The sequence below is a fragment of the Vanacampus margaritifer genome, chromosome 15 (assembly GCF_051991255.1).
Source record: "Vanacampus margaritifer isolate UIUO_Vmar chromosome 15, RoL_Vmar_1.0, whole genome shotgun sequence".
In the NCBI taxonomy this organism is placed as follows: domain Eukaryota; kingdom Metazoa; phylum Chordata; class Actinopteri; order Syngnathiformes; family Syngnathidae; genus Vanacampus; species Vanacampus margaritifer.
In genome coordinates, this window is record NC_135446.1 from 20,205,753 (window position 1) to 20,231,985 (window position 26,233).

Sequence of the window (26,233 nt, forward strand, 5' to 3'; positions counted from 1 at the left end):
ATGTTACTGGTGAGGCTAACATCCTTGAATAGAGTAGAAAAAAAAATATTTTACTGTAACTTTGATCAGAAACTGAAGCGAGGCTTTTTTTCTATCTTTTTTAAAATTTTATTATTATTATTATTATTATTATTAACTATTTGACAACGTTCACTGAATCATAATTAAAAACTGAAGCTACCTGACTGGTGCTCACGTACCTTTAAAAAAAATAATAAAATTACACTATGAGGCTAACTTTGCTCTGAAACAAAAGCTAGCTAGCTAACCTCACCAAAGACGATGAAATAACAGAAGCTAACATGACCAATATCCTCACATTGCCTTGAAATTGTGAATCTGCAATGCGAGCTGCATTTACAAATATCGTCGGATGCCCCGACTCGACTCATTTTCATTCCAACAACGCTCTGAGTTCCAACTGTATCATTGGAAAGGTAAGCTATTTGGTTAACCATACTCAAGAAAATTAAGCTAACTGGCTAATGTTGCTCGCCTAAACTCGAAAGTGAAACTATTTACTTGGCTAATGTTACTTGACTAGGTTTACTTTTTCCCCCTCAATAACTGATTTGACTTGATTTTAAATTGTCGATTGTTAAGGAAAAACTGAAGCTACTAGGTTAACTTGCTAGCTAACTTTATTCAACATTTTCTTCCTAAAAATTGAAGCTACCTGGCTAGCAATTGGAGCCAAACGGTTAACTTTGCTTTTACCCACAATACTGAAGCCACCCAGCTAAATTTGGTCACATATCAACAAAAAAGCTGAATTTTCATGTTAACTTAAAAGTTTGTATTTTGAACAGATTATCTGTCTGTTCTTGCGTGTTGTTTTACAGCCGTCTAATCTTGTTTTCGAGCGGTCGCCGCGAAGACCTTGAAATTCTTCACACGGATTTGTCAAAAATATCCTTATCGCCCGCGACTTTTTCAGCGTGCTGAAGTCGATCCGTCAGTGTCGCTCCCAAAACAGCCGAGCCGGTGACCTGCCTTCGCATGGCGCCGCAGAATGTCGACCATCGGCGCTGTTTGGGTTTGGGCTGTCTTCCTCCCACTGGCAGTGACGTGCTTGCTTGTGAGGTGTCGACGCATTCTTGGCTCGTCCCAGGCGGCTCACCTGTCTGACAGCCAGAGGTGAGTTGGTGACTTCTTCTTTTTTTTCTTTTTTTTCATAATTGTGTTCATTCTGTGACAATTCAAGTTTGCCAGTAGTTTGCCGGAACCAGGAATGTGACAGGATGTAAACGAGTACTGTACTGTTGTATCCCCCCAAAATTATTAATTGCAATGCATTTTACTCATTTGTTTTAAATTCATTTTTTCTTACTGAACAATTTGTTTTTAAACATATGCTAGTAAAATATATATATTTTTAAATAGCTGGTATAGTTTAATCATAATTAGAAAAAAATCATAAATAATATAATGAAAAATTGATTATTTGAAATAATTTTATTTTTTTATTGTTTAATCAATTTAAAATATATTCATTTAACATGTAATTTTTAAAATGTAATAATTGGTTACCTGATTTTTTGGCTACCAAATTTAAAAGCATTTTTCATGTACTGTACATTAAAAAAAAAAAACGTTAAGGAGTCGGTTCCATTTTTACTGGTTCCCCATGTTTTTCATGACAAACGTAGATTCACTTGTTTATCAGCGGCCAAACATTTTTTTATATATTTTTTTAGGTTAGTAAAAATAAAAATAAAAAAAATTCCCAAATGCATTTCAATGAGCGTCAATTCCTGTATATACAAATTATTGCTATTGCCGGCAGGCCGAATCCCTCTCACTTAAATGGCTTCAAATAATTATATAAATAAAGTAAATGTGCTGTCAAATTCTTAACATTTTTAACTAATTAATTACATAATATTATGTAATTAATCGCGATGAATCATTTTTTTCTATACTATTTCCTACAATATGTTCTAATAGTTTCTTCTTCTTCTTTTAAATCCTTGAATATAACGCTCTTCCTGTAAAATACAACTGTTGAATAAAATGATCCGAACAGACAGGCATCTTACTTCTTAACTCTTTGACTGCCAAAAACGTTAAATAACGTTTAGTAAAATCCTATGGAGGAGTGCCAAAGACGTTAAAAGACGTTTGTTTCAAAACAAAGGTGAAACTAACCATTTTCTATTGTTGATTACTGAAAAACCGAATAAGGTAGAAACAAACTTTTTTTTCTGATGAAAGATGAGAGTCCAATCTTTCATTTGGTAGTATGTTTGTTTCCATAGTCCAAACACATAATTTTCTGTGGACCTTGAAAGATCAGTCAAAATGCTTAAAATCGGCTGGCACCCACGGCATCCCTTTTCTGAAAACGTCTGGCAGTCAAAGAGTTAATCTTCTCATAGAAAAAAAATCTCAAAACTCATCACTTACAGGTTTAATTCTGCCCGCGAGCGTCACACTCTCGTAGCGTTGGTGTTTTGTCTGAGGTGATACGCCAAAGACGTCGGCTACAAATAATATGCTAATTCAATTTAGCTCTTCAAAGTGTGCAAATTACTTAAGAATTCTCCAACAAAAATCAAGAAACTAAAACAAAAAGTGAACCAACCTATAGTCCGTGTTTATCTATCCTTTTGCCAGAACTTTTTGTTTTTATTTCCTTATTTACTGATGGCCCGTCTGTACTGTGTTGTATTGTTTGTATGTTGTGTTGTTTAGTTTAGGGAGGCGGTCCGTGCGGTGGGAATCGACCTTGGCGTGAAGACACAACAAATCAACCGAGCCAAGGGGACCTTCGCTCGCTCGCTCTCTCTCAGTATTTTTTAGGCTCTAAGTTCCAGGAGCTTCCATTCTCCGGCCGCCGGTGTGGGAACGCGTTTCGCCGCTCGCCGGCCGGCCGGCGTGCCACGCAGGCTGTGCCTCGCTGTGGTTGGTGTGTTGTGGTGGCTCACAATGGGCCGCTTGTGTTGCCGTACAAGCCAGTTATGGCCCTTTGTCCCGTCAGCATTCTTGCGTCGCCATTGGCCCCACGGCAGCTACCCGCGTGTGGGACAATGGGGCCCCTCGCCCGCCCCTCCCTTTCTCCTCCTCCTCACTATGCCACGCCCCTCGCCGTCATTCCGGCACACATGCTTAGGCGGACGCTGCGAAAACACTACCATGTTTTTTTTTTTTTATGTAATTTTTACGAGAATTTTTTTACACAAAAAAAAAAAAGACAGAATCCTGTGAGAAAAAAAGTTGTAATTTTTGGGTGGGAAAAGTAATTTTTAAAATTTGTTAAAAAGTCATATTTTTATCCTCCCAAAAAGTCATAATCTCACTACAAAGCCAAGGAAAAGATCATTTTATGAAAATAGTCAATTATAAGTAAGAGAATAAAGTTGCAAAATTTTGCAAAAAGTTGCATTTTTATTTTAAGAAAATTTAAGAAAAAAGTCACAATTTAAGTAGCAGAATCTTTTTTTTTTTTTTTTTTTAAGGAAAAAATTGTAATCTTACAGGAGTAGCGTCATATTATTAGGCAGATGTTATAATCTTTAGAGAAGAAAGTTCTACTTGTTTCTACTTAGCAAAATTAAAGATTAATTTTTACGACAATAAAGAAAACAAATTTTGCACCAAGTCGTATTTTTCCTACAGGAAATTGTCATGCTAGAATAGTTGTTGTAGTTTAGGAAAAAGTCTTAATTTGACCAGAATGAAAAAAAAATTATACTAAAAAGTCATAGTCTAACAAGAATGAGAATTGAGAATAGTCTTCTTCTTTTTTATCCGAAAATTTCAGATTACTACCAGAAAAGTCAATTTATTATTATTATTATTATTATTATTATTAAATACATTATATTATACAGAAGTATGATGTAAAAAAAAAAGATTTAAGTAGCATCACAATTTTACAAGAGTTTGTTTACCCCACTCGCTAAAATATAAATAAAAATTTTAAAAAAAAAGAGAATAAAGTCATAATTTAACCTCAAAATTGCTTTCTGGCTTCAGTTATCGCAAGAAAACGTAATCTGAGGAGAACAAATCTTTCTCCTTGGAAATGGATAAGCGAGTCATGTGCTGCGCATTATCCTGTCAACTGGGATTGGCTCCCTGGGGAAAGGAGACGATTGAGGCGAAGGGCCAGAAATGCCTTGTAGCCTAAAAATATCCTGCTGCGGTGCCTCCTCCCTCCAAGGAGCGACCATGCGCTACTTAATTACATCGAAACACACACACGCACACACACGCACGCATGCATGCATGCATGCACACACACGCGCATCAGGAATGCGCATCTGCAAGCCAGAACAGGGAGGGCCCATGTTGACATTGAGACACTCGCTGATTATTATTACTCAAGGCCTGATGTCATACACACACACACACACACACACACACACACACACACACACCTATTTTCAAAAGATGAGCCATCATTGAAAGAGAAATTACAGGTGATGTCCTTGTAAAGTAGCCAACACTTGTGCCAATAAGCCCATGCCAACGCCTTTCACTTAAACATTAGACTAGCCACTTTTACAAAACATTAGGACACTTAAGACAGATAATTGTTCAAACTTTTAATCTCCTTTATATGAACAAAATGTGAAGTTACTTTTCATAAAATTATCCCAAAACTTGACTGAGAAAAGCATAATGCAGAAACAGTGCCTACTAGTGGACATTGAGACAATAGCTCCCATTTCCCCCAAAAAGGTCAAACAGGATCAAATGCGGATGTTTCACAATGAAAAAGGATTTCAGCGAACGAGTAAGAAGTGCCGAGCATATATTTAATCGGTCGTTAACGTGACGCAAAAAATGTGTTTGTGAAGAGGAGGAGGAAGAGCTGGCGTGTGCTGACACGAAAGCCCGCGAGACACGCAGCCAGAAAAAAACATTACAAGTGATTCACAGGCATCGCATGGCACATCAACACATACCTCTTAACCTACTCACACACGCCCGCACACACACAGATACATGCAAATGCAAATCTCAAAGTCCAATTAAAAAGTACAAGTAGTGACAGTATCCAAGCGTCCATTGAGTCTGAAACTAAGGACAAGAAAACAAATCAACAGGGGAGTGTTTTGGGCAAACGCTGATAGGATCTGCTGTGCCACCACCAGCAGCCCCCATTCGGCCTGCATGAGCTGCTACACCTGCAGCCACCGCCTGCACACACAAAAACCTCCAACGTCAGCGACGACATCGGCCCGATAACATCCGCGCGTGTCGTGATCCGTGACAGAAGTTTCTATTAGAACTATACATTCACTTCATGATAAGATATGAGAGCATAGTTTGTTTCATACGTTTATTTAAAACAAATCAAAAACAAGACGTCTCACATATGTTATAATTAAAAACATCGTTTTATGTTTTCATTAACTTGGTCACGAACTTGACTGTATTTTTGTTTTACTAAAAATGAGGCAGTGCCTTGTCCACAAATATGAAATGTTTCCCTCTAGCGGCCATTTCTGTTACTGCAAGTGAACCTGACCAAACGTGAGTTAAGTGACAAAATCAAGGAAAAACAACAAGAATGTTTAGTCCAGTGGTTTCCCTGCTACAACGCACTTGTTTCCGATGAACGGGATCGTTATCAGGCTTATACATATTTTGCTGATGAGCTTCGGGGTTTGTTGGAGAGCTCCATTTTTGGAAATTGTTACTTAATTAAAGTTGAAGGGGAACATGAACATTTGTTAAGTGCCTGATAAAAAGAAAAAAGTGATTAAATCCTGCCCTCTGGTGTGAAAATGAAGCCTTGGGGAGAGAATGTAACAAAAGAACTCCAATCCAGTAAAGATGAGTGCTTAATTAAAAACACGTGTTGGCCTTTAACTTTAAAGCTGCAGTTATCTATGTTTTCAGCGCTATTTCTCTTCAAACCACGTTTTTTTTAAATGACGTAGTCACCGGAAACCTATAAAAAAAAAGACGAGGCTAATTGGCACAATATTGTCTCTGACAGCACAACCGCACGTCAATCTTTTACTTTATGCTTATGTTCTTCCTGCTCTGATCCACCAGATGGCGCTGAGGCATCAACTTATCAAGGTTGGGACTTTTTTGTCCAACATGACACACACAAGCTCAACAAGTTATATTTGAAGAGCACTCGCCTGTTCTCTCTCTCTCTCTCTCTCTCTCCTTCATATATATATATATATATATATATATATATATATATATATATATATATATATATATATATATATATATATATATATATATATATAAAGCACATGATTCAGTTGCACTGCACCAACCAGCAGCTCCTGTCGGAGATTCCAGCTGATTGTTAATCACAAAATTCCATCTCTGTGTCAACGTGTGTGTTCCTCACCGTTCCAGGTGGTTGGACCGAACCATTGGAGTCCTACAAGGAGAAACGCTACACATCACTGCTCAAGAGTTCATATTGAAGTGTAAGTCGAGTCAAAAACATTTTTTGCAATGTTTTGTGAGCCCCCCCCCCCCCCCCCCCCCCCGCTAGTCTAAACATGGCATTCTGATTAATACTGTTTGTGGAATGTGAATTAAGCCGGAAAAAAATGGCAGCCCCTCAGATGGATTCATATTCCACATTTAATAAGATTGCATTCTTTTCAATCAACATTATCATTGAGCACCCAAGTTAATTTAGTCTCATAGAAATGCTAAAATATTATATATATTTTACACAAGTGAATTTATTATATATATTTTTTTAACATAAGTAAATTAAATGAATATTTGTATCTATTTTGAAATTAAATGAACAGAAAATCACGAAAAATAATTAAATAAATGTGATGTCAGCAGTCGGTAAGTGGAGTTTGTGGTCCAAATTACTTGAAGTGCTTCATCCAAAATTCAAGCATTTTCTAGCATCTGTAGAAGCCCTTAAGAATCACTCACAGACACGGACGCACACACACAGACACACACACACACACACACACACACACGACTGTAAATTATAAGCATCGTCCCCCTGGAGGCTGCTGGGAGATTCCCGCACTAACTCAACATGAAGTCCCCCGAGTCGTCTCCATCCTTGGTCTGAGGCCGTGGTTGCTGTGGCGACATGTTCCAAGGCCGACGGGGGGGTGTCCGATAGGATCACAAAGATTCCATTTGGTCCCTTTTAAGGTCTGGCCGGCTGTTGTGCACACCAGGGCGAAGTGAGCGAGCGTGTGCACTGACGCACTGACAGGTGCTGAAACAGGAAGTGTCATTTTTTCACAATAAGAGTGTCTCAAGAGCTCGCAGGGAAATAAGCTGTGGCCGTTTGCGGCTGTTCACTTTGAGTCCATGAGGAAGAACCACAGCGCTTTGCCTCTCATCTACGTGACGGAGGTAGTGTTGCTTTGTTGACTCTTTAACATGTCCTCACCTGTGTCTGTTTGGGATCAAAAGTGTTAGGATGGATGGATGCAAGTTGCGGCGTGTGTTGCAGCACATAGACAAGTTCCGCCATGTTTGGTGCCACGCTCACAACCGCTGCTGACCTTTGGTTGCTTGTGTCATACTTCAAGAATGTCTAAGGAGCAAAGGCAGGCAGGCAGGCACACCTTTTCTGAGACAAGTTAAAAAACAAAACGTATAAGTCACGTATGTTGACATTGCATATTTCTGTATGCTCAAGAATGATAGCAGTTGAGTTTATAATAATTGGGAACACTGCACACTCTTCAAAGTCTTATTTAGTCATTTTAATAATTATAATAATAATAATAATTAGTTGTATTAGCACTTTTTTTCCCCCTGCTACGTGCTTCACACCTGTGTTGCATTGAAGCACGTGCTACTCCAGACCAGGATCACTGACTATGTTCCATAATTGGGAATCACTGACATACTATTCCGCCATTTCAGCACAGTTTCTGAGAAGTGCTTCAGACCTTTGTTGCATGGAGGCACTGCCTATGTTCCAGCTCTGGAGTCACATGTTGCTCTTTAGTCCCTCCCCTGTGGCTCCCTGTCTATCTCTAAGAAAAAAATTGTAAAAATGTATATTCGTTATTAATATTATATATATATATATATTTACTTATTCTTATTTTTTGTATTAAAATATTCTTTAAATGAATTAATGATTTAAACAAAAAACAACAATTAAATACTCAAAAAATGGTAGATGAAAAAATGGCCTAAAAATGTCTAAAAAGTTACCATAAAATGTCCGTGAAATTGCCACAAAAGTCAGAAAATTTATGTTTTCTTTTTTTTAAAGGAAGATAAGAAATCAATCAAAAATAATAATTTTAATAATTATAAAATGTCCAAAAACAAAAGAATAAGTCCTGAAAATGACCATAAAATGTCCACAAAATTGACCCAAAAAGTCAGAAAATTGATTTAAAAGTAGGAAAGAAAATGATCAAAAAGTAACCATAAAATGCCTCAAAACAAAATAAGAAATTAAGAAAATTATCTTAAAATGCCCGCAAAATTGCCCAAAATAAATGTCAGAAAATTGATACAAAAAAAGGCAGGAAGAAATGTCTAATAATAGCACTTATTCTGAGAGGTGCTTCACACCTGTGTTGCATGGAAGACTACAGTCCCTGTAATTTATATGGTTCCATGCAAGGAAATAGCATAAAATAAATCAACGACAACGACAAAAAAACAGAAAAAAACGTTGTGTAACTGCTCCAGTATAATGGGGCACTTCCTGTTTTCCCACCACGCCAGCACAGACCGCCGCCGCCCCCAACGACACGCTCAAAATAGGAAGATGACGTCAAATATATATTTTTTCACAGTGCTGCAGTGGCAATCATGCGCTGATGCTAACGATGTTAGCAATTAGCATTAATCACAAGCATCACACTGATTAGACACGCCCTCGTGTGCCTGATTAATGACCTTGATGATGATGATGATGATGATGATGATGATGATGAGGAGGAGGAGTAGGACCCTAGCTGTTCATAAAGTAAATATAATTCTGCAGAGCCCTCATCTTCATTACGCATGCCATACTCAATTTGTTACTATGGAAACCAGACAGAAGCCCCCCACTTCCTCATTAACATTTGACACACACGTAGACCCACACGCACTCATTCCATTTGTAAGCAATCATAAACAGGAGCAAGTATTTCGCAATGAATGTAAACATTATATATCACAATACCCAAATTGTGACTGAAAGATCATGAAAGCTAACAGGCGGAATATCTGCATGAAAGATTGACCTCATTACCATATTTCCCAGACATATTAATTGTCACTATCTTTGTGTCGCTCTTTTCTTTGTATGATATTAAAGGCAGTGTCGGCCTTTTCGGGGTTGCAAGCGAGCCCACGCGTCTTCGCAGCAGCTGTCCTTTACCCTTGTGAAAACTTCAAAACACTCATACCAAGACAAAAGGCTCTAAAGGTCACTGGCGCCGTGAGTGTGTGTTTGCGTTTATGTGATGTGTGTGCGCACCCACGCGCAGCACACGTCACGCTCGTAAAATACGATCACACAAGTACATTTGATATTTAAACAGCTTTCGTGGTTGCTTTGCACTTGATCGAACGAGATTTTTCATTTACCTCACAGATTTGCCTTGAAATTTCAAGAGCAGTTTTGTCAATGAGTAAACAAAAGAAGGCGATGCTCTAGTAAAAGCACGTTTGGCTGATTTTAGTTAAAGAACTAAATAAATGTGCAGATGCATTAAGATATACACTTTTATTGATGTTTCCATTCCTAAATTAAAATGAGGCAATTGAAAGGGTGTTTAGGAAGGTGATGACTGGCCTTGGGGGAGGTCTTGTTGCACACCATCAAGCAGATGTTCGCCGCTGCATGTGCCGGCTCCATCTGCTGCTCGAGTGCCACAAATGAGTCCAAAAAGTGCTTCAATGGCAGAACGAAAGCCCAAACTGTCGGCGTGTGATATGTAGTGACAGCGCCGCATCTGCTCGACGCACGGCGTCACCTTAAATTTACCGCCAGAGACACCACGAGGCGTTCTCCGGCCTTGGCGAGTCCATTCAGGACGCCCGGTGATTTAGTTCCCCTGCCGGGAGTGCACAAAAGAGGCGACAGTCTGCGAAAAAAATGCCATTATTGGGGAAAATGGGGGAAACTCAGAGGCGGGGCTTAACCTTGATTGAACTAAGGCACACCATACAAAAAAATGCCACAAAAAGTAGGTCGTATAAAGTAAATAATTAGGATGATTTCAGCTCACTTTACTCATAAATGTACTCACATTTGTATGATGTGTATGCTGATTGTTTGCTGGTGCCGCTCATTCTCTTGCAACCGTAGCATGATGTTTGTGTTTACGCACACGTGAGCGTCATCATTAGTCATCTGCTGCTGAGCCTGATGAGGTTGAGCAGCACCAGCGGAGCGACACGTCGGACACAAGAGCGAGCGAAGCAACACGTAACCACGTGGCCTGCGCACGTTTTCACACGTGGACAGGGGGGGGGGGGGATGCAAACGGGAGATAATAAAGCTCATGCATATAAAACAGGTGTAATTGTTTTCCCTCAGGACACATTAGACGTGTCGCCAAGCAACATGAGCGATGGTTTTATTAAAAAAAAAAAAAAAAAAAAGTAGCAAAGATTTATTTCCTCCTTCCTCGGGGAGCGTCTGTGACGGAGGATGTTGTGTCACGTAGTTGTTGGCGTTGCGTTTCACTTTCTTCGGCTGTCTCCCGTCTGTCACTTCCTCCGCGCACAGCGGATGTCATGTTATCTTTAAACTGGACTGACACGCTGTCGACCTCCGCCCAGGACTAACAATTTGGAAAATTCCCTTCTTAGACACAATCCTCCTAAAGGCTTTCATGGAGAAATTGAAGAAACATTCCTGAATCTGCATGTTACAGCCCCATGCTAACTGACCAGCCCATTAACTATCTCATATTAACCAACAAGCCAACCGACTAACTAAGAAACTAACCAGCTGACCAACTGACTAACCATCCAGATAACCAATTACTAACTGACTAACAGATTGACTGACCGACTGGTTAAATAACCAAGGATTGACCCAGTGACCAAGGGGCTAACCATCAAATTAACCAACTCATCAACCAATTGCCTAATTGACTACCTAACAGGCCAACATAGAAACTAACCAGCTGACTAATGAACCAGATAACCAACCAACTAACTAACTGAAGCACTGACAGACTGACTAACTAGATGACAAAAAATTAGCCGACTTAGCAAACACCTAATTTTCGCACGACTAATTGACTTACCAACCAATTGAAGACTTGACCAACCTATTGACCAACCAACTCACCAACTAGGGGGGAAAAAAAACTAATAACCGACTGGCCTTCTTACTGACCACTTAACTAAATAACCAACAAACCATCCAACTGACCAACCAACTAACAAGCCCACTGAGCAAATATCAACAGACTGAGTGACTAGTAGGATAACTAACTTGACCACCTGACTAACTAATCAATTGATTAAACAACCAGACTAACCCAGTGAATAAGGCACTAGCCATCAAAGCAACTGACCAACCAGCTCCCAAACCGACTAACCAAATGAACAACAGAACGGACCAACTGGCTAACCAACAACAAGCTAATCAACTAAGCCACAAACAAATATGACATCATGTAATCCTCTCTGGTGCTAGTCGTTAACTATAGTGACATTTTGGACCATCCCGAATGGGCATTGCGAATCCCGTGGGAACATTCTGTCCCTCCTCCTTCTATTCCTAAACATTTTAGGACGCTCCCATAACGGTGCGTCCTCCCTCCAACATTCCACATCAGAACGTCCCACTTCTCGCCTAAACATCCCCCTCGGCCCGACCCTCCTTTTTAGCTGCCCGGCCTGCTAACAATGTTCGAGTCTCTCTGGTAGGAGACGGGAAGTGAGGCAGGAAGTCCGTAAAGAACACAAACAGGAGCACTTGCAGAGAAGAACAATGGTGTCATGCGGTGGTCTTCCATCTCTGCTCTGGCTTGACGCACATGTGGCATCATCATCATCATCATCATCATCATCATCATCATCATCATCATAATCGACGCGTAGTATAATTACGTCCAGAATAAATAACAATTAAACGTCTCTCTTGTCTCTGTTTTACACACGTGTGTCGATCATGTTAATCGATACACGGCTGAAATGGACTGGAAGTGTGTGGAGTTATTAGTATTGATTATAGCTGGGAGACCATCAATCAGCGCGCACACACGCACACGCACAGAAAGTAAACAACATGGCTTAATCAGCCCGACTTCAATAACAGAGCTCAAGGCTTGAGGCAAAGCCCCCTCGGGGGGTCCGTGCTGTCAGCCCTCACACTTTATTGTTATGATGATTAATGTCCCGCAGAGTTTAAGGTGGATGTAATGGGTTCAACGTTTTCATGACAGGACGCCAAAGCCTTTCAACTGAGCTTTTTCCCCCCCGCACACTTCAGGTGACAAAATGGCCAGATGAGATGAATTATTAACAAAAAGTGGATGCTGAGAGATCGCATTACACTAAGCACACTAATTAGTTTCATTATAGTTGGGCCCACATGTATTAATGATTCATGACACAATACCTACTGCCAGTAAAGCAGCCTGTAGACACAAATTCAAGCGGAAAAATGACATTATGATGAGACAAAATACCGTTTATTTTTTTTCCTTATGGCATAATTTTGTGGTCGAGGGGCACATTTGATTTTCATAATGGATAGATAGACCATGTCATTCGTAGATGAGGTTAAAAAAAAAGTATAAATAAGAATGTTTATCTTAATAGTAGCCTATCCCAGCTGGTTTCGGGCAGTAGACGGGGTACACCTTGAACTGGTTGTCAGCCAATCGCAGGGCACACTGAGACCAACAACCATCCACACTCACGATCACACATATGGACAATTTTGGAGTGTTCAATGTTTCCCTGCTCCAACGCACCTGTTTATAATGAACAGAATCGTTATCAGGCTTATGTAGAGCTTGCTGATGAGCTTCAGGTGTGTTGGAGAAGGGTATATTATATAAATATAGGTTAACAAATTTTATGGGGGGGGGGGGGGGGACTCTAGCTAGTTCTGACTAACGAATGAAGCACTATTTAGACCAATTATTTCTATACGTTTATCGCGAAATCGGCTCAGTAAAAGTACTGAAGTTGTGATTGTGATTGACTGTTGGATGTGCAATACATTTCAATTTGAATAATTTTAGAAAAGTTAAGTTATTCAAGACATTAAAAACATTATTTATTTGTTTGTTTATTTATTTATTTCTCTCCTGCAACGCGGCTATTATTTTACGCAGGGTGTGTTTGAGATGCTCAGCCACACCTCCCCGCCTCTGACGCGGAGGGCGGGGCTTAACTGCGTCCCAGTAGCAGCTTGTGGAGTTGCGCGCGGCTCTCAGCGGCGCCGGTGTGCTGGCACCGTGGGCGATCCTCACCGTGTTCATTGCTGGAGTCGGTGTAGTATCTTGCAATCGGGGATGTGTTCGTTTCGTAGCCGCTAAGGAACCAGGACCGGAAGACGGTCGAGCCGCGACTATGTCCGGAGCCGGTGGAGCTGCGGGTAAAAGTTTACCACAAGTCGGGCTGCCGTTACCCCATCGACGCTGATATGGTAAATGTTGGTCTAATGAAGTTTTAATTATAGCTACCTATAATATTTGCACTCGCTGTCAAAACTTACTGTTTGATTACATTTGCACTATGTTACAATAGCTGTATTGCAATTTGCATGCCACGTTGATTAAAAACAGATCAGGTAACTCGTCATCTACTTGGCACCTGCAAGCGATTATCATTCTGTTATTAAATAATGCATGTAATTGTGTGGCATGACACATTGCTAAGCAACACTACAAACATCTGTCATCAGTTCTTAAAAACATGCTACCACTTCCCGAGCCAGACTTCATTGACTAAATTAAAGTTTTTTTGCATCGTGGCTGATTAGTGTATGTGCTGCAAACAAGCAATAAGTCACTCTTTTTGGGGTGCTTTGACTTGCGTGCATTACGCCGATCTATGAATTTCCCTAAATACTCTACTGCAAGCTATTTTTCTCAAGTGATGTTAATGTTGTTTTTCCTTGAAACGAGCTACTTTAAAAAATGTCCTATTGTAAATGGACTTTGGCGGAAATTCATTACGTTTCTCAAGTGGACTTTGTTGCTGCATGCAAATGCATTCGACTTGCATTCATGGAGGTTGTTTGTATAGTAAAAGTATGCAGGCATTGCAGCACAGGTTTGCCCATTGTTCAGGTTATGACTTAAATACCAGTGGCTGGATGTTGCTTTCCTTCAGGTTGATGTTGTGCATTGTTGACATGCTCATGCTGACCTGCGTTATCAAGCTAGAGTGCTCCTCTATTTAAAGGTCACTACTACTACTAGATCAAGAGTTCCCTAGCAGCTTGTCTCCTCTGTGGAACATCGTCCGAGAACCATGTTTTCACCTTCCTGGATTAGTTCCTCCAGGGGCGTTCAGGCGATACTTTGCACCATCGTGCTCGTACACGTTTACTCTTGGGCGTCTAATTTAGCAAGCGAGGGTTTTCTATGTCGACAGGACCCGGAGATGCGATTGTAACGCTCCGTCTCACTCTGACGACTTCATTACGTTTCGGAAGCCAGAGGTTCCCTTTGACATTTATTTGGACAGTCCAATTATGGAGGCCGCGTTCGGAAATATCCACTCGTTCCGTACTGCCTGATATAGTTCGCTAAAAATAAGTATTTACTGATTAGGAGTGTTACAATAGTTTGGCAATTTCATTATAGTTCAGCTTTATTAATTTTTTTTTTAGCTGCAATTACTTTTCAGAGCAGGTTTGTTAGATTTTATTGTTGTTTTTTTTAATTAAATGCTTTTTTTGATTTAGTTTTTTGTAGTTTTAGTTTTTTTTTTTTTTAAATGTCATTTAAAAAAAGTTAAAAATCACAGGAAGCATTGTGGATCCCAAGCGTGTGATAGTAAACATTCCTTCATCTCTGTTGAGAGTGTCCGGGCCCTGTTTCCTGATTATTTTTTTTTGGGGGGGGGGGGGGGGGGCTCTTTTATTCATTGTTTTTATTATATATTTGTATTAATCAATCCATGATGTACCCCATACTCATTCCAACAGCATTATTACAAAACTCACTATATCGGGTGCAGCGAAGTGGCTAGGGAGTGATTGCCAACACAGCTGGAGACTTTTATCTCTGTTGTCTGTGTCCCATGATGCATCACTCACTGCGTACGTGTGATAAGAAGCTTCCCTTCAAGGAAATGGATTTGCTGGACTCTATTTGTCTTGTTATCGGGACATCAATATGGAATGGTCTTTTAATGCCTGTTTGCTCTCGTTTATGTGTTTACATAATAGTAATAATCCCTGCGTTTGCGTAGTGAAAGTCTCAGGCTGTGTTTGCGCTCCCTGACTGATTTGCCTTCAAGCGCTGCGGCGTGCATTTTGGGGATTTTCCTCATGGGTGTCCCATTTATTTCGCCCTCGGGACACTCTTGCCATTTTTTGTCAGGAAAAAAAAAAAAGCATTTTCAGATGGTCAAATTGTGATGTAAAAACTGATGAGCTTGTTCTGATGCTGCCTTCTGTTGGCGTGGAGCACGGATGCTTACGATTGATCAAGAATTCATGTCGAAGTTGATCAGCACGGTTGTGTGTCGTGGTAGTTTTGTTTCTGGTTGACACAATGTACAAAATAGGTTTGATTTAAGTCTTTGTCATTTATGTTTATGTCATTTTTTTCATTATTCTTTTAGCCGTCCATATTTTCAATGATTTGTAATGACCTAGAGAATTGAAGAATTAAATTTATTCACTGCCATTGACTGCTATAGATGTAAAAACAATTTTTTTTTTTTTACTATTTCTATTAGTTTAAAAAAAAATCCACTTTTGTTCATGCAGTTAATTAGCATCAAAAATTTAAAGCGCCTGATATGATTTAAAAAAAATAAACTTTTTTTATCGTAATTAATCGCATGACTTCACTAGTTAACTCACTATTAATCACAACTTTTAAATTTTATATCTATTCAAAATGTACAATAAAAAAATTCTAGGTTTTCATGCTCTTGTTAACAAAAGTGGGAAAAATGTTAAACTAATAGAAATAGTTCAAATGAATTTTTGACGTCTATAGCCGTCAATGGCAGTGAATGAGTTTAAAGAGGAAGTCAAAGCATTTTTTTTAAATTTACAATAATATGTTCTATGCAGCCCCACTAATCTAAATGCGGTATTGGGTTAGTGGAATATGAGTTATGCAGCAAAATCCAGCAGTTAAAAAAAAAAAAAATCAATATCAGAAGGCGGCCATTTTGCCATTTGTTGTCGAGTGAATATGACATCACAGTTGCTCAGGTGTCAGGTAACAACAGCCAAATCACAGCTGAGCTTCAGAAAACAGGTGAGCTGTGATTGGTCATTGCCTGAGCCTTGAGCAACTGCGATGTCATCTTCAGTCGACAGCAAGTGGCAAAATGGCCGCCCGCTGAGATGGATGCTTTTATAACTCATATTCTTGGTTAATCATAATGTCATATTTAGACCAGTGAGCTCACACATAACATTGTCAAGAAATGTTTTACGGTTGACTTCAATTTTAAACAAGAGAAATAATCACTTTTTATGCTCAAGCACACCAAGACAGCATTAGCGGTAGCTAGCATCAAATGTTCGCAATACCTTCAAAATGTAGTGCCCCACGTTGGTCCGTTGTGCGGCCTAGACTGCAAATTTGTCACAAATTCAAATAACAGGAATGAATTCAACAAGTTTACGCATCACTATATACTATTTATCCTGCTATTTGCATTTTTCAAGTGTTATTTTTGGTCTTTTTTGCCTGAAGATGAGACGGGAAGATTTGACAAATAATCCATTTTTGTGTAGGAAGTCTGCTAAATGTTTGAAAGCAGCTTTACTAGATGCTGCGAGCGATCTTAAATGTGAGTGGATCAAATGTGGGCTTCAGGCGACTTAAGAAGCGTGTAAGGTTTTTGACTGACATCGCACTTTGCAGTTTTATCCATTTGGGACGCAAGAAAAACGGGAGGAGAGAGATTGCGACCGATGGCCTCGCTGCTGGCTCTTTTCATTCATCTCCGTTGTCACGGCAACCGGCCCAATGTTTTTCCAGCCCGGCGTCCGACGGATGCCACGCTCGCCTCACGCGCCGTCGGCTGTCGCACGGCGACATCGGCGGCACGCGGGTTCGATGGCGGCGGATTAGTGAGCTAATGTGGGCTAATCCCGCCGCCGATAGACACTCGCTCCGGCGACAGCCATGTCGGGTGTGTGAGTAACACGCTGGGGATTAAGTCAGGCGCAAATACTCTACTCGTTAAAGTGATACACGCACACACACGTTAGTCATACACGCACGCACACACACACACACACACACACACACACACACAGCTGATCCAGCGCCAGTGTGAGAAGCACATGTCTGGTTTGATCTGGAAATGGCCTCTGCGGGATGATAAAACGGTCACAGATGGATCAGAAAGACCAATAATGACTCTTTCAAATAAATGGCACATTTTTCTTCATCAGGAGAAAAAAAATGGCCCTAATTACGTCACCACGTACACAATTTTGTTTTAAGGTCTGCTAGCTTGATGCTAATACACAGTTGGGAATACTATACATGGGCTAATGAACGGCATCGATGTAATGGATATTTGGACACAAAATGTTCACCAAGACGTGAAGAGAAACAATATAACAATACTCGTAGGTATATATTCTTTATCCTCTGCAAAAAAATAACAAGTATTAGTGCCGCTTACAGACTCACTCAGTTTTTCCTGACTTCGTTCTTTTGTTTGTGTTTGCATGGCGCCACTGTATTACTTTGGTGGCATCTTGGTGTCAAGGAACTTTGTTGAAGTAGGTTGAGGAGATGTATTTAGACAAAAGTAGTGCTTCTATTAGCAATTATAAGCCATTTTTGGGGTGCTTCCTATTATTTGCTCAAACAGTATGTTGAGTGCGTAAAAAAATAAACGTTTGTCGTTTGATGTTCCCATGGGTACCTATTATTAGGTACGCTATGAAAGCAAAAGTATTGGGACACCTATAAGAAGCTAGAAGTGAAGAAAATGCAGAATTTTTTTTGTTTTGCAACGTTGCAGTGCGTTTTTCTATTTGACAGGTTGACACCCATCAAAGCACGCCTTGACTTTGTGCAGCAGGAAGAGGCAAAGTGTGTGATTTACTGTATGAAACTTCCTTCTTGCATTTTATTTTTTTTTTAACGACATCTTGGTCTTCTTCCAAGAATCTCCGCATTCCATCGGGGTGAGACGCATTGTCCTTCATAAAACATCCACGACACTTTGACGCCAGAATCCTTATTTTCATTGTCCAAAGTCCTTCCTCGCCTCCTCAGTAAGACCCCATTTTTAAAAAAAAAAAAGAAAAAAAAGAAAAGGAAACAGGGATTGCTGGGTAATCTTTTTGAGATTAAACTGTCAGGATTACAAGAGTAGAGTAGATGAGGGATTACGATTTTTTTTTTTTTGTGTGTGTGCATTATTTGGTTTGAAACTCTGGTGCTGTGCGTTGGAGCGTATGAAGTGTGTGGGGGATAAACAAAGTGAGTCGTTTAAGCCCTTTAATTATACGCATTTTATATGTTGTCACTGTTGTTATATTCGCTAGCTATGTGTTGCCAACATGTCATTGATTTTCAACTCGATAACCAGCCGCAATTGTTGCTGGATTCACGTATTGATTCCCCGCAGCAAAATAGTGCAGCACTACAGAACACGCATACTGTATATTTTATAGCCACATGTGTGATGCATTATTTCCACACTGTGTTAAAATGCACGCGGGATCGAGAATTTCCTCAAATATACAGTACTGTAATGTAATATTTACCCAAATAGAGCAATCAAAACTTTAGACATCCAAATTACTTAGCATTAGTTTTGATAAACATGCTAGTTTTGAAATTAAAGGCCAGTAAAAAAAAAAAAAAGTTTGTTGAAATATTACATTTATTTTAAAAGGGGTATTGGTAACAAAAGATGCATGAAAATGAAAAATAATTTGCTTTTGCGCGCCACAAAATGATGTGGCGGGCCAGATCTGGCCCTCGGGCCTTGAGTTTGAGACCATACTTCCTGTTTTGATTTCTTCTGCAGCCCATTTAGGCAGCAAGTGGGTTGAATCTTAATTATTTCCATCTCTTAACATGCTGCATTAAATGTATACATTTTCATGCTTTTGACACTTCATGCTAATATTTAGCATTAGCATGACAGAACATGTCATTTACTTCCTGTTTTGAGCTCCTCTGCAGCCCGTTTAGGCCCCAACAACTTTAATCTTATTGTAATTATTTGCACCTCATTACACACAAATTGTGTTAACTTGATTGAATTGAATTTCACACATTGACTCTTGTTCATATTGCCCGTTAACAAAACGCACATTTTGCCCATCGCCATTATGCTGTCCTGTGAGCCGCCCTTAACATTTTGATTACAACGTTTGATTGACCTTTTTGATAAGGTCTTTTTTTAATTGGATGTGAACTCTAGTGGCTGTGTACTTTGCCTCCCTTGGCTCAGGGCCTTTGGAACCCTCTTGAAGTTCCTGCACTAAACGTAATCATGTGTATGTTCTGGCTGTGGTTGTGTGTGTGTGAGACAACCCACCCCCCCCCCCCGCCCCCCTCCACCCTCCCCTTCCCGCAGGATGTTCCTCTCAGAGGCTCCTGGGGCCTCCGACTCAGCATTTCACCTTAATCTGTCCTTTTCCTTTTTCCCTGATGAACTTTAACAGCATTTCCAACTCTGCGAGCATGTGCGCGTGCTCTGAATTTAAATGTAGCCTTAATTTAGTTTGTAGACATTTTAATGTGCGCACTCATTTAGCGAAAACAGCTTCTTCTATCTGTCCTCTTCTTTTTGGCACAAGTGCGGATGTTTTTTTTTTGCTGCTTAATGGAGCGAGCCGGCTGCGCTTCTTCTTCCGCTGCCATGTTAACCATCAAGCTCGTTTCACAAAAGTGTCTTCAGCACGAGTGGAGAGCTGTGAAAACACACGGACACGCACATACACATGAATATATTATATGAAGCTGTTGTAGCAAAGTGCTGGAGGTTATCTCTGCAATACATTAGCCCCGTTTTTATTCATGTATTGTAACGGCATAGGTTTGTGTGTTTGTGTATCACACACACGCACACACATGCACAGAGTCCTTGGCAAAAACCACAGTGTGATGGATTAAAGCCTGCAGAAATCCGGTGTTAAAATTCCATATTTGTATTAAGAGCAGTGCGATAAGAGGACGAGAGAGGTCAACTAATGCAGTGAACTGACTGTTGAATTCACTTTATGCTAATTTTTTTTTCAAATTTTACATTGTGTTTAAGGCAGCACCTTGACATTGTGTGGAAGTGGCAATTTATTTCTAATATTATATATACAGTATATTATATTTATTTATTATGAATTACGCATCATTGAGGGAGGGAATGCATTGCGACTTGAGTTGACAAGATACAGTAGTCGTCCATTGCTGGAGCTCTCCATCCAAGCCGGCGAGACTTCCTGGTTCGCAGACCCGTTCGCAGATGAAAGGCTGTTTGCAAGACGGAGTTCAACCCAAGACACGCTTAGGACCGCCCCCTCATTTGAATAACATTTCGTCCTGGCACAATGGACCAAAACTGCAAATAAATGACTAAAAGTGAAAATAAAAACGGATATAAAAAATATGTAATTCAAAAATTAAATACAAATGTATTTATTTATTTATGTATACAGTATATATATTTTTTTCTTGTTTTTTATTTTCACTCATATTTTTTTCGCATTTAATTTTAAATTTTTTTAATATCCTTTTTTGTTTTAAATTCTAGTCTTTTTTTTTTTTAGTCGTTTATTTTTTTAGAATTTTGGCAGTTTTGGTCCTCCATATTCATATACTTAAACGCCTAAATGTTTAACTCTTTGACTGCCAAAAACGTTAAATAACGTTTAGTAAAATCCTATGGAGGAGTGCCAAAGACGTTAAAATACGTTTTTTTTTTCAAAACAGAGGTGAAACTAACCATTTTCTATTGTTGATTACTGAAAAACGGAATAAGGTAGAAACAAACTTTTTTTTCTGATGAAAGATGAGAGTCCAATCTTTCAATTGGTAGTATGTGTGTTTCCATAGTCCAAACACATAATTTTCTGTGGACCTTGAAAGATCAGTCAAAAATGCTTAAATCGGCTGGCACCCACGGCATCCCTTTTCTGAAAACGTCTGGCAGTCAAAGAGTTAATCAAACCACATATTTTCATTGGACAAAAGTCTGCTAGCTTATTGCTAACTTAATGCTAACATACTACAATGTGAATCACCATAGACAGACTCGCTGAAATTAGCATAGATGCCAGGCTAATTATAAACCTTTGAAGAAGTGAAACTTGTAGTTTGTGTTTTAGTGGAAGCACACTGTATACTATAAAAAATGTTTTAAACAAAATGACAGTTTGAAAATCTGTGATTTAGCGAAGGAGTGAAGCGTGGTGGCGATGATGTCACTTCCATTTTCCCGCGTGTTTGTCCAGGCGGAGCGCAGTGGCTGCGATGTCCTCAGCATCCCGGTGCCCATGCGGCGCGGCGGCTCCGAGTCCAACCTGGACGTGGTGGACGGCGTGGGCCTGGACTTCAACAAGGGGGCGCTCGGCATCGACAGCCTGCAGCAGAAGATCCTCAAGGTCAGCAGCATGCGTAACGGAAGGGACGGTTTCATTCGTGTCCTGAGCTCTTTTCCCATTTAGTGGAAGGGCTCTCAATTAAATTCAAATGGCGCGTATGTGTTCTCATTCAGTCCCATTTTTGTCCCCTAAGGCAGTGTTTTATCAACTTTTATGGAGCCAAGGCACGTCGTTTACATGAGAAAAGTCTCAGCAGACCACCAAACAAAAATTTCAAAAAATAATCTACAGTGGAATGATCGTGATTACGATATCTGCCTGTCACTATATATTGCAAAGATACCAAATTTGTGGTAAATATTTCCGGATTAATTAAGTGAGATTGGAACATTTCCTCCCGGCACATTTGACGATTACTCACGTTATCAAGATTATAATAGTTTTGTATTTTTCATTATAGCTAGTTTTTTTTTTTTTATGTCATTTTGTCTTTTGTGATTTGAATTCAGTTTGTTTTTATTTTTAGGGTGGATTTGTTCATTTTTATTTGAAGTTTTAGTTTTGTGTACTTTTAGTGTTAGCTTTAGTATTTTAAATGTATGTTAAGGGGCTAATAGATTAAGCAAAGAAAGAAAAAAGGACTTTGTAGTACAGTGCAGGAAGGAAACCTGTTGATATTTTTAAGAAGACACTTTTAGTTTGGCTTTTAAGTGTTCCATTTAACTATTTAAATTTATTGATCCATCTTTTACTTTTTAGCTCCTTTTATCATGTTGTCCTTTCACTTTGTTTTTAGCCTTTTATTTTGTTGTCTTTTTCCTCACGGGGGAGGGGGGGGGGTGGTCTCCTCACTGGGACGGTGGCTGGCCTTCTAATGGGGGTGTGGGGGGGGGGGGGGTCTTCGCTCCTTCGGCCCAGGATTCCGGGGGTAATCTACCTACCACAGTCTTCATGAAATGGCTTTATAGTGGCACTTTTCCTCAAACACCCCCAAAACAAACTAAGAATAAATTGGAACAAAAATAAGTGAAATTGCTGAACTGTGTCCTGTTAGTTACTACAGTAAAGACCAGATCAAACGACTATTACTGTATAGGCCTCAAAAGTTGTACTGATTAAAAGACAAGCGTCTAATAATAGGCCTGGCTTTGTATAGAAAGGCATCTGAGTCCAGATTCTACCTATTGCGGACCCCCGATATTTGGAATCGGGTTTCAGAATGTTGACACATCTTGTTCCCCGGTCGTCATGGAAACACTCCTGGCGCTTTAGGTGACGGAGCAGATCAAGGTGGAGCAGACGGCACGGGACCAGAATGTGGCGGAGTACCTGAAGCTGGTCAACAACGCTGACAAGCAGCAGGTGAAAATAACCTTGGGAACGTCAAAACGTATCCTGCCATGGAAATTGACTTTGCATTCCTTGACAACTTCAGATGGTGCGCATCCGCCAGGTGTTTGAGAAGAAGAACCAGAAGTCGGCGCACTCCATCGCCAGGCTGCAGAGGAAGCTGGAGCAGTACCACCGGCGCGCCAAGGACAGCGAGGCCAATGGCAAGCACGGCCACAAGGACGGCGCCCGGGACTCGGGCGGGCACGGCAAGGAGGGCAGCCTGCGCGACGTCAGCGCCTCGGGGCGCCACCCCACGCTGGACAAGGTCAAGACCGTCGGGCCGGTCGTGTCGCTCTCGCCGCCATTCTTCTTCAACAAGTCGCGCGGTTTCGCCAACCTCATCCGGAACAAATACGGGAGCGCCGACAACATTGCGCACCTCAAGAGCATGGACGGCGGTTCGGGGCTGCGCGGCGAGGGCGGCGGCCGCGGTCTGGGCGGCAGCGCCACCACCGTGGCCAAGGCCGGGAAGTACCACAGCGACGACGAGTGCTCCACCGGGACCTCGGCCTCCGCCGACTCCAACGGCAACCCGGCCGGCGGCTCGGCGGGAGGCTCGGTCGGCAGCGGCAGGCCGGACGGCGGCGGACGGCTGCCGGAGGTCCTGGAAATGGTTCGAGACATCCGCGAGGTGCAGACCCAGCTTGGGGACGACATCGAGGCGCTCAACGCGCAGTTTAAACGTGACTACGGATACTTCACTCAGGTGCTACAGGAGGAGCGCTACAGGTGAGTACTGCGCTAAAATTGGAACCACCAGAAGTTAAGCAGAGTTGCAGTGTTGTTGGATGCAAGTGTTCCCCACTATTCGCAAAGAGCGAAAATTTGCATATAATTGACTCCCCTTCTTAAAAAGTTTCAGAATTTGCCTGTAAATGCCACAAGATGGCAGCAAAGCACTGCTATCTTCGAAATGGAGCTCCTCAGCTCACTTCAACATAGTTATTCAGCACAAAAATGCTACAAGACGACGGCGAATGACTACTTTGGTCAAAATTAAAGTTCTCAATGTTTTGCAACATATTTACTTGGCACCACGATCCTACAAGACGGCGCCAAAGTCATACTTTTACTTATTTGCTTATGCCTGAACACAAAGTTGTAACTGTCGAAACACAAATATGGGGGGGCTTACTGTGTGTACAATATGTGTATTGTATGTTTGTTTTTTTTTACCTTAATGAGAAATATTAAAGGAGAAGTCAACATTAAACATTTCTTGACAATAATATGTGACCTCACTAGTCTAAACATGACATTCTGATTAATATTACATTTGTGAAATATGAGTTATGCAGCAAAATCCAACCGTTTTTATCCCTCTCAGGGGGCGGCCATTTTGCCACTTGCTGTCGAGTGAAAATGACTCTGGTAACAACCAATCACAGCTCAGCATCAGTGAACAGGTGAGCTGTGATTGGTCGTTGCCTGAGCCCTGAGCAACTGTGACGTCATCTTAAGTCAACGACAAAATGGCAACAAAGTGCCAAAATGGCCGCCTTCTGATATTGAGAAAAACTGCTGGGTTTGACTGCTTAACTAACGCGATATTAACCACAATACCGCATTTAGACTAATGGGGCTGCATAGAACATATTATTGTCAAGATTTTTTGGGGGGAGAATTGACTTCCCCTTTGAAAAATGATTGGCTTAGGGTAAAATATACTTTAAAGTACAGTATTACTTAAAATGTTCAATAGCGTTATGTCAGTTTTTATTCCACTGCTTTTACTGAGGTTTCTGTACTGGTATTTAAGTACTTTAAGCAGGTATATTATCGAAGTCAGAATTTTAGTTATTGTGAAAACACTAGCTTGGAGCATATTTATGGTTTAAGGAAATTACTGTAGCGTTTTTAGGCATCTACTATTTGCAATTTTTTGGGGCTTCTAGCAGCGGATCTTGGCCTCTAAACCCCTGCAAATTGAGACAATTGACTGTATAGCGTTCTTGGTCTTGAACTCTTTATAATCTTTGTTTTGTGCGTTTTGGGCATCAGGTACGAGCGCCTGGAGGACCAGCTGAACGACCTGACGGAGCTCCACCAGCACGAGACCAGCAACCTGAAGCAGGAGCTGGCCAGCATCGAGGAAAAGGTGGCCTACCAGGCCTACGAGCGGGCCAGGGACATCCAGGTAACCCACGGCAACTTCACGCCGCCAACCTCATTTCCCGCATTGAAACGCTAATATCAATATATCATATTTGCGTGTGTGCGCAGGAGGTGCTGGAGTCGTGCCAGACGCGCGTGTCCAAGCTGGAGCTCCAGCAACAGCAGCAGCAGCAGACGGTGCAGCTGGAGAACGCCGACGCCAAAGTGCTGCTGGGCAAGTGCATCAACATCATGCTGGCCATCGCCACCGTCATCCTGGTGTGCGTGTCCACGGCGGCCAAATTCGCCGCCCCGCTCCTGCGCAGCCGCCTCCACCTGGCGCTCACCTGCGTGGGCGTGTCCCTGCTGGCGCTGCTGTGGAAGAACTGGGAGCATTTGCAGTGCGCCCTGGAAGGACTGCTGATGCCGCACTGAGAGCGACGCTGCTCGTCAAAGAGTGGGGATATTTTGCGTTCACGTTTCAGGATCAACCTAAAATGCACGAAAAGAGTTTTAGGGTACAAGTTACACACTTCATATCCTCTGCAGTCTATGCAGAGGCCAAAAATAAGGGGCAGTCTAAAATTGTGAGCCATCTAGTGGTGAACTAATAGATTGCAATGACCAAAGTTCAAAATGCATGCATTTTGAAGCAAGTGCACTACAATATGGAGGACCAAAAGTGCCAAAAATAAACAAACAAATAAAAAAATTAAAGTGGGGGGGAAAACGGATATGAAAATATAATTCAAATATTAAATACATACAATAAATATAAATATAAATAAAAACAAATATATACCATAAATAAATAAAAGTAAAAACAAATATAACAATAAAAAACGAGATTCAAAAAATAAATATAAAGGTTAAAGTAACACTCATTGTCACGTCCATCAAAGTGGGGTGAAATTCGCTCTCCGCCGCTGAGGGAGCGGTGAGCAGCAGCAGGGGCTTATGCTCGAAGATCATTTGGTCATATAACCCCTCAATTCCAACCCGTAATGCTGAGTGTCAAGCAGGGGAGGCAAATGGGTCCCATTTTTATAGTCTTTGGTATGACCCGGCTGGGGATTGAAGCCATGACCTCCCAGTCTGTCTCAACCACTAGGTCGCTGAACTGTATATAAA

At 40.9% G+C, this 26,233-nt stretch overlaps 1 protein-coding gene and 2 long non-coding RNA genes across 4 annotated transcripts; 2 read left to right on the forward strand and 1 right to left on the reverse strand.

The window, feature by feature from the left end:
* The first annotated feature begins 293 nt into the window (after positions 1–293).
* LOC144035502 (uncharacterized) lies at positions 294–3,092 on the forward strand. The gene is made up of 3 exons (XR_013288452.1): positions 294–437; positions 938–1,137; positions 2,695–3,092. It is a non-coding gene; the product is annotated as an uncharacterized LOC144035502 (long non-coding RNA).
* A 3,875-nt stretch (positions 3,093–6,967) lies between these two features.
* On the forward strand, positions 6,968–26,213 carry tmcc3 (transmembrane and coiled-coil domain family 3). Of its 2 annotated transcripts, none has more exons than XM_077543500.1 (6): positions 6,968–7,323; positions 21,527–21,676; positions 22,889–22,978; positions 23,052–23,737; positions 25,010–25,145; positions 25,232–26,213. In XM_077543500.1, the coding sequence occupies exons 1-6, from the start codon at positions 7,279–7,281 to the stop codon at positions 25,535–25,537; spliced, it is 1,413 nt and encodes a 470-aa protein (XP_077399626.1). In that variant the 5' UTR covers positions 6,968–7,278; the 3' UTR covers positions 25,538–26,213. The 2 variants fall into 2 exon arrangements, with proteins under 2 accessions (XP_077399626.1, XP_077399627.1); XM_077543501.1 differs by lacking the exon at positions 6,968–7,323 and adding an exon at positions 13,320–13,549.
* On the reverse strand, positions 9,641–10,330 carry LOC144034613 (uncharacterized). Its single transcript, XR_013288254.1, has 2 exons — positions 10,182–10,330; positions 9,641–10,016 (listed from the first exon to the last, which is right to left on the reverse strand). It is a non-coding gene; the product is annotated as an uncharacterized LOC144034613 (long non-coding RNA).
* Positions 26,214–26,233: the final 20 nt, after the last annotated feature.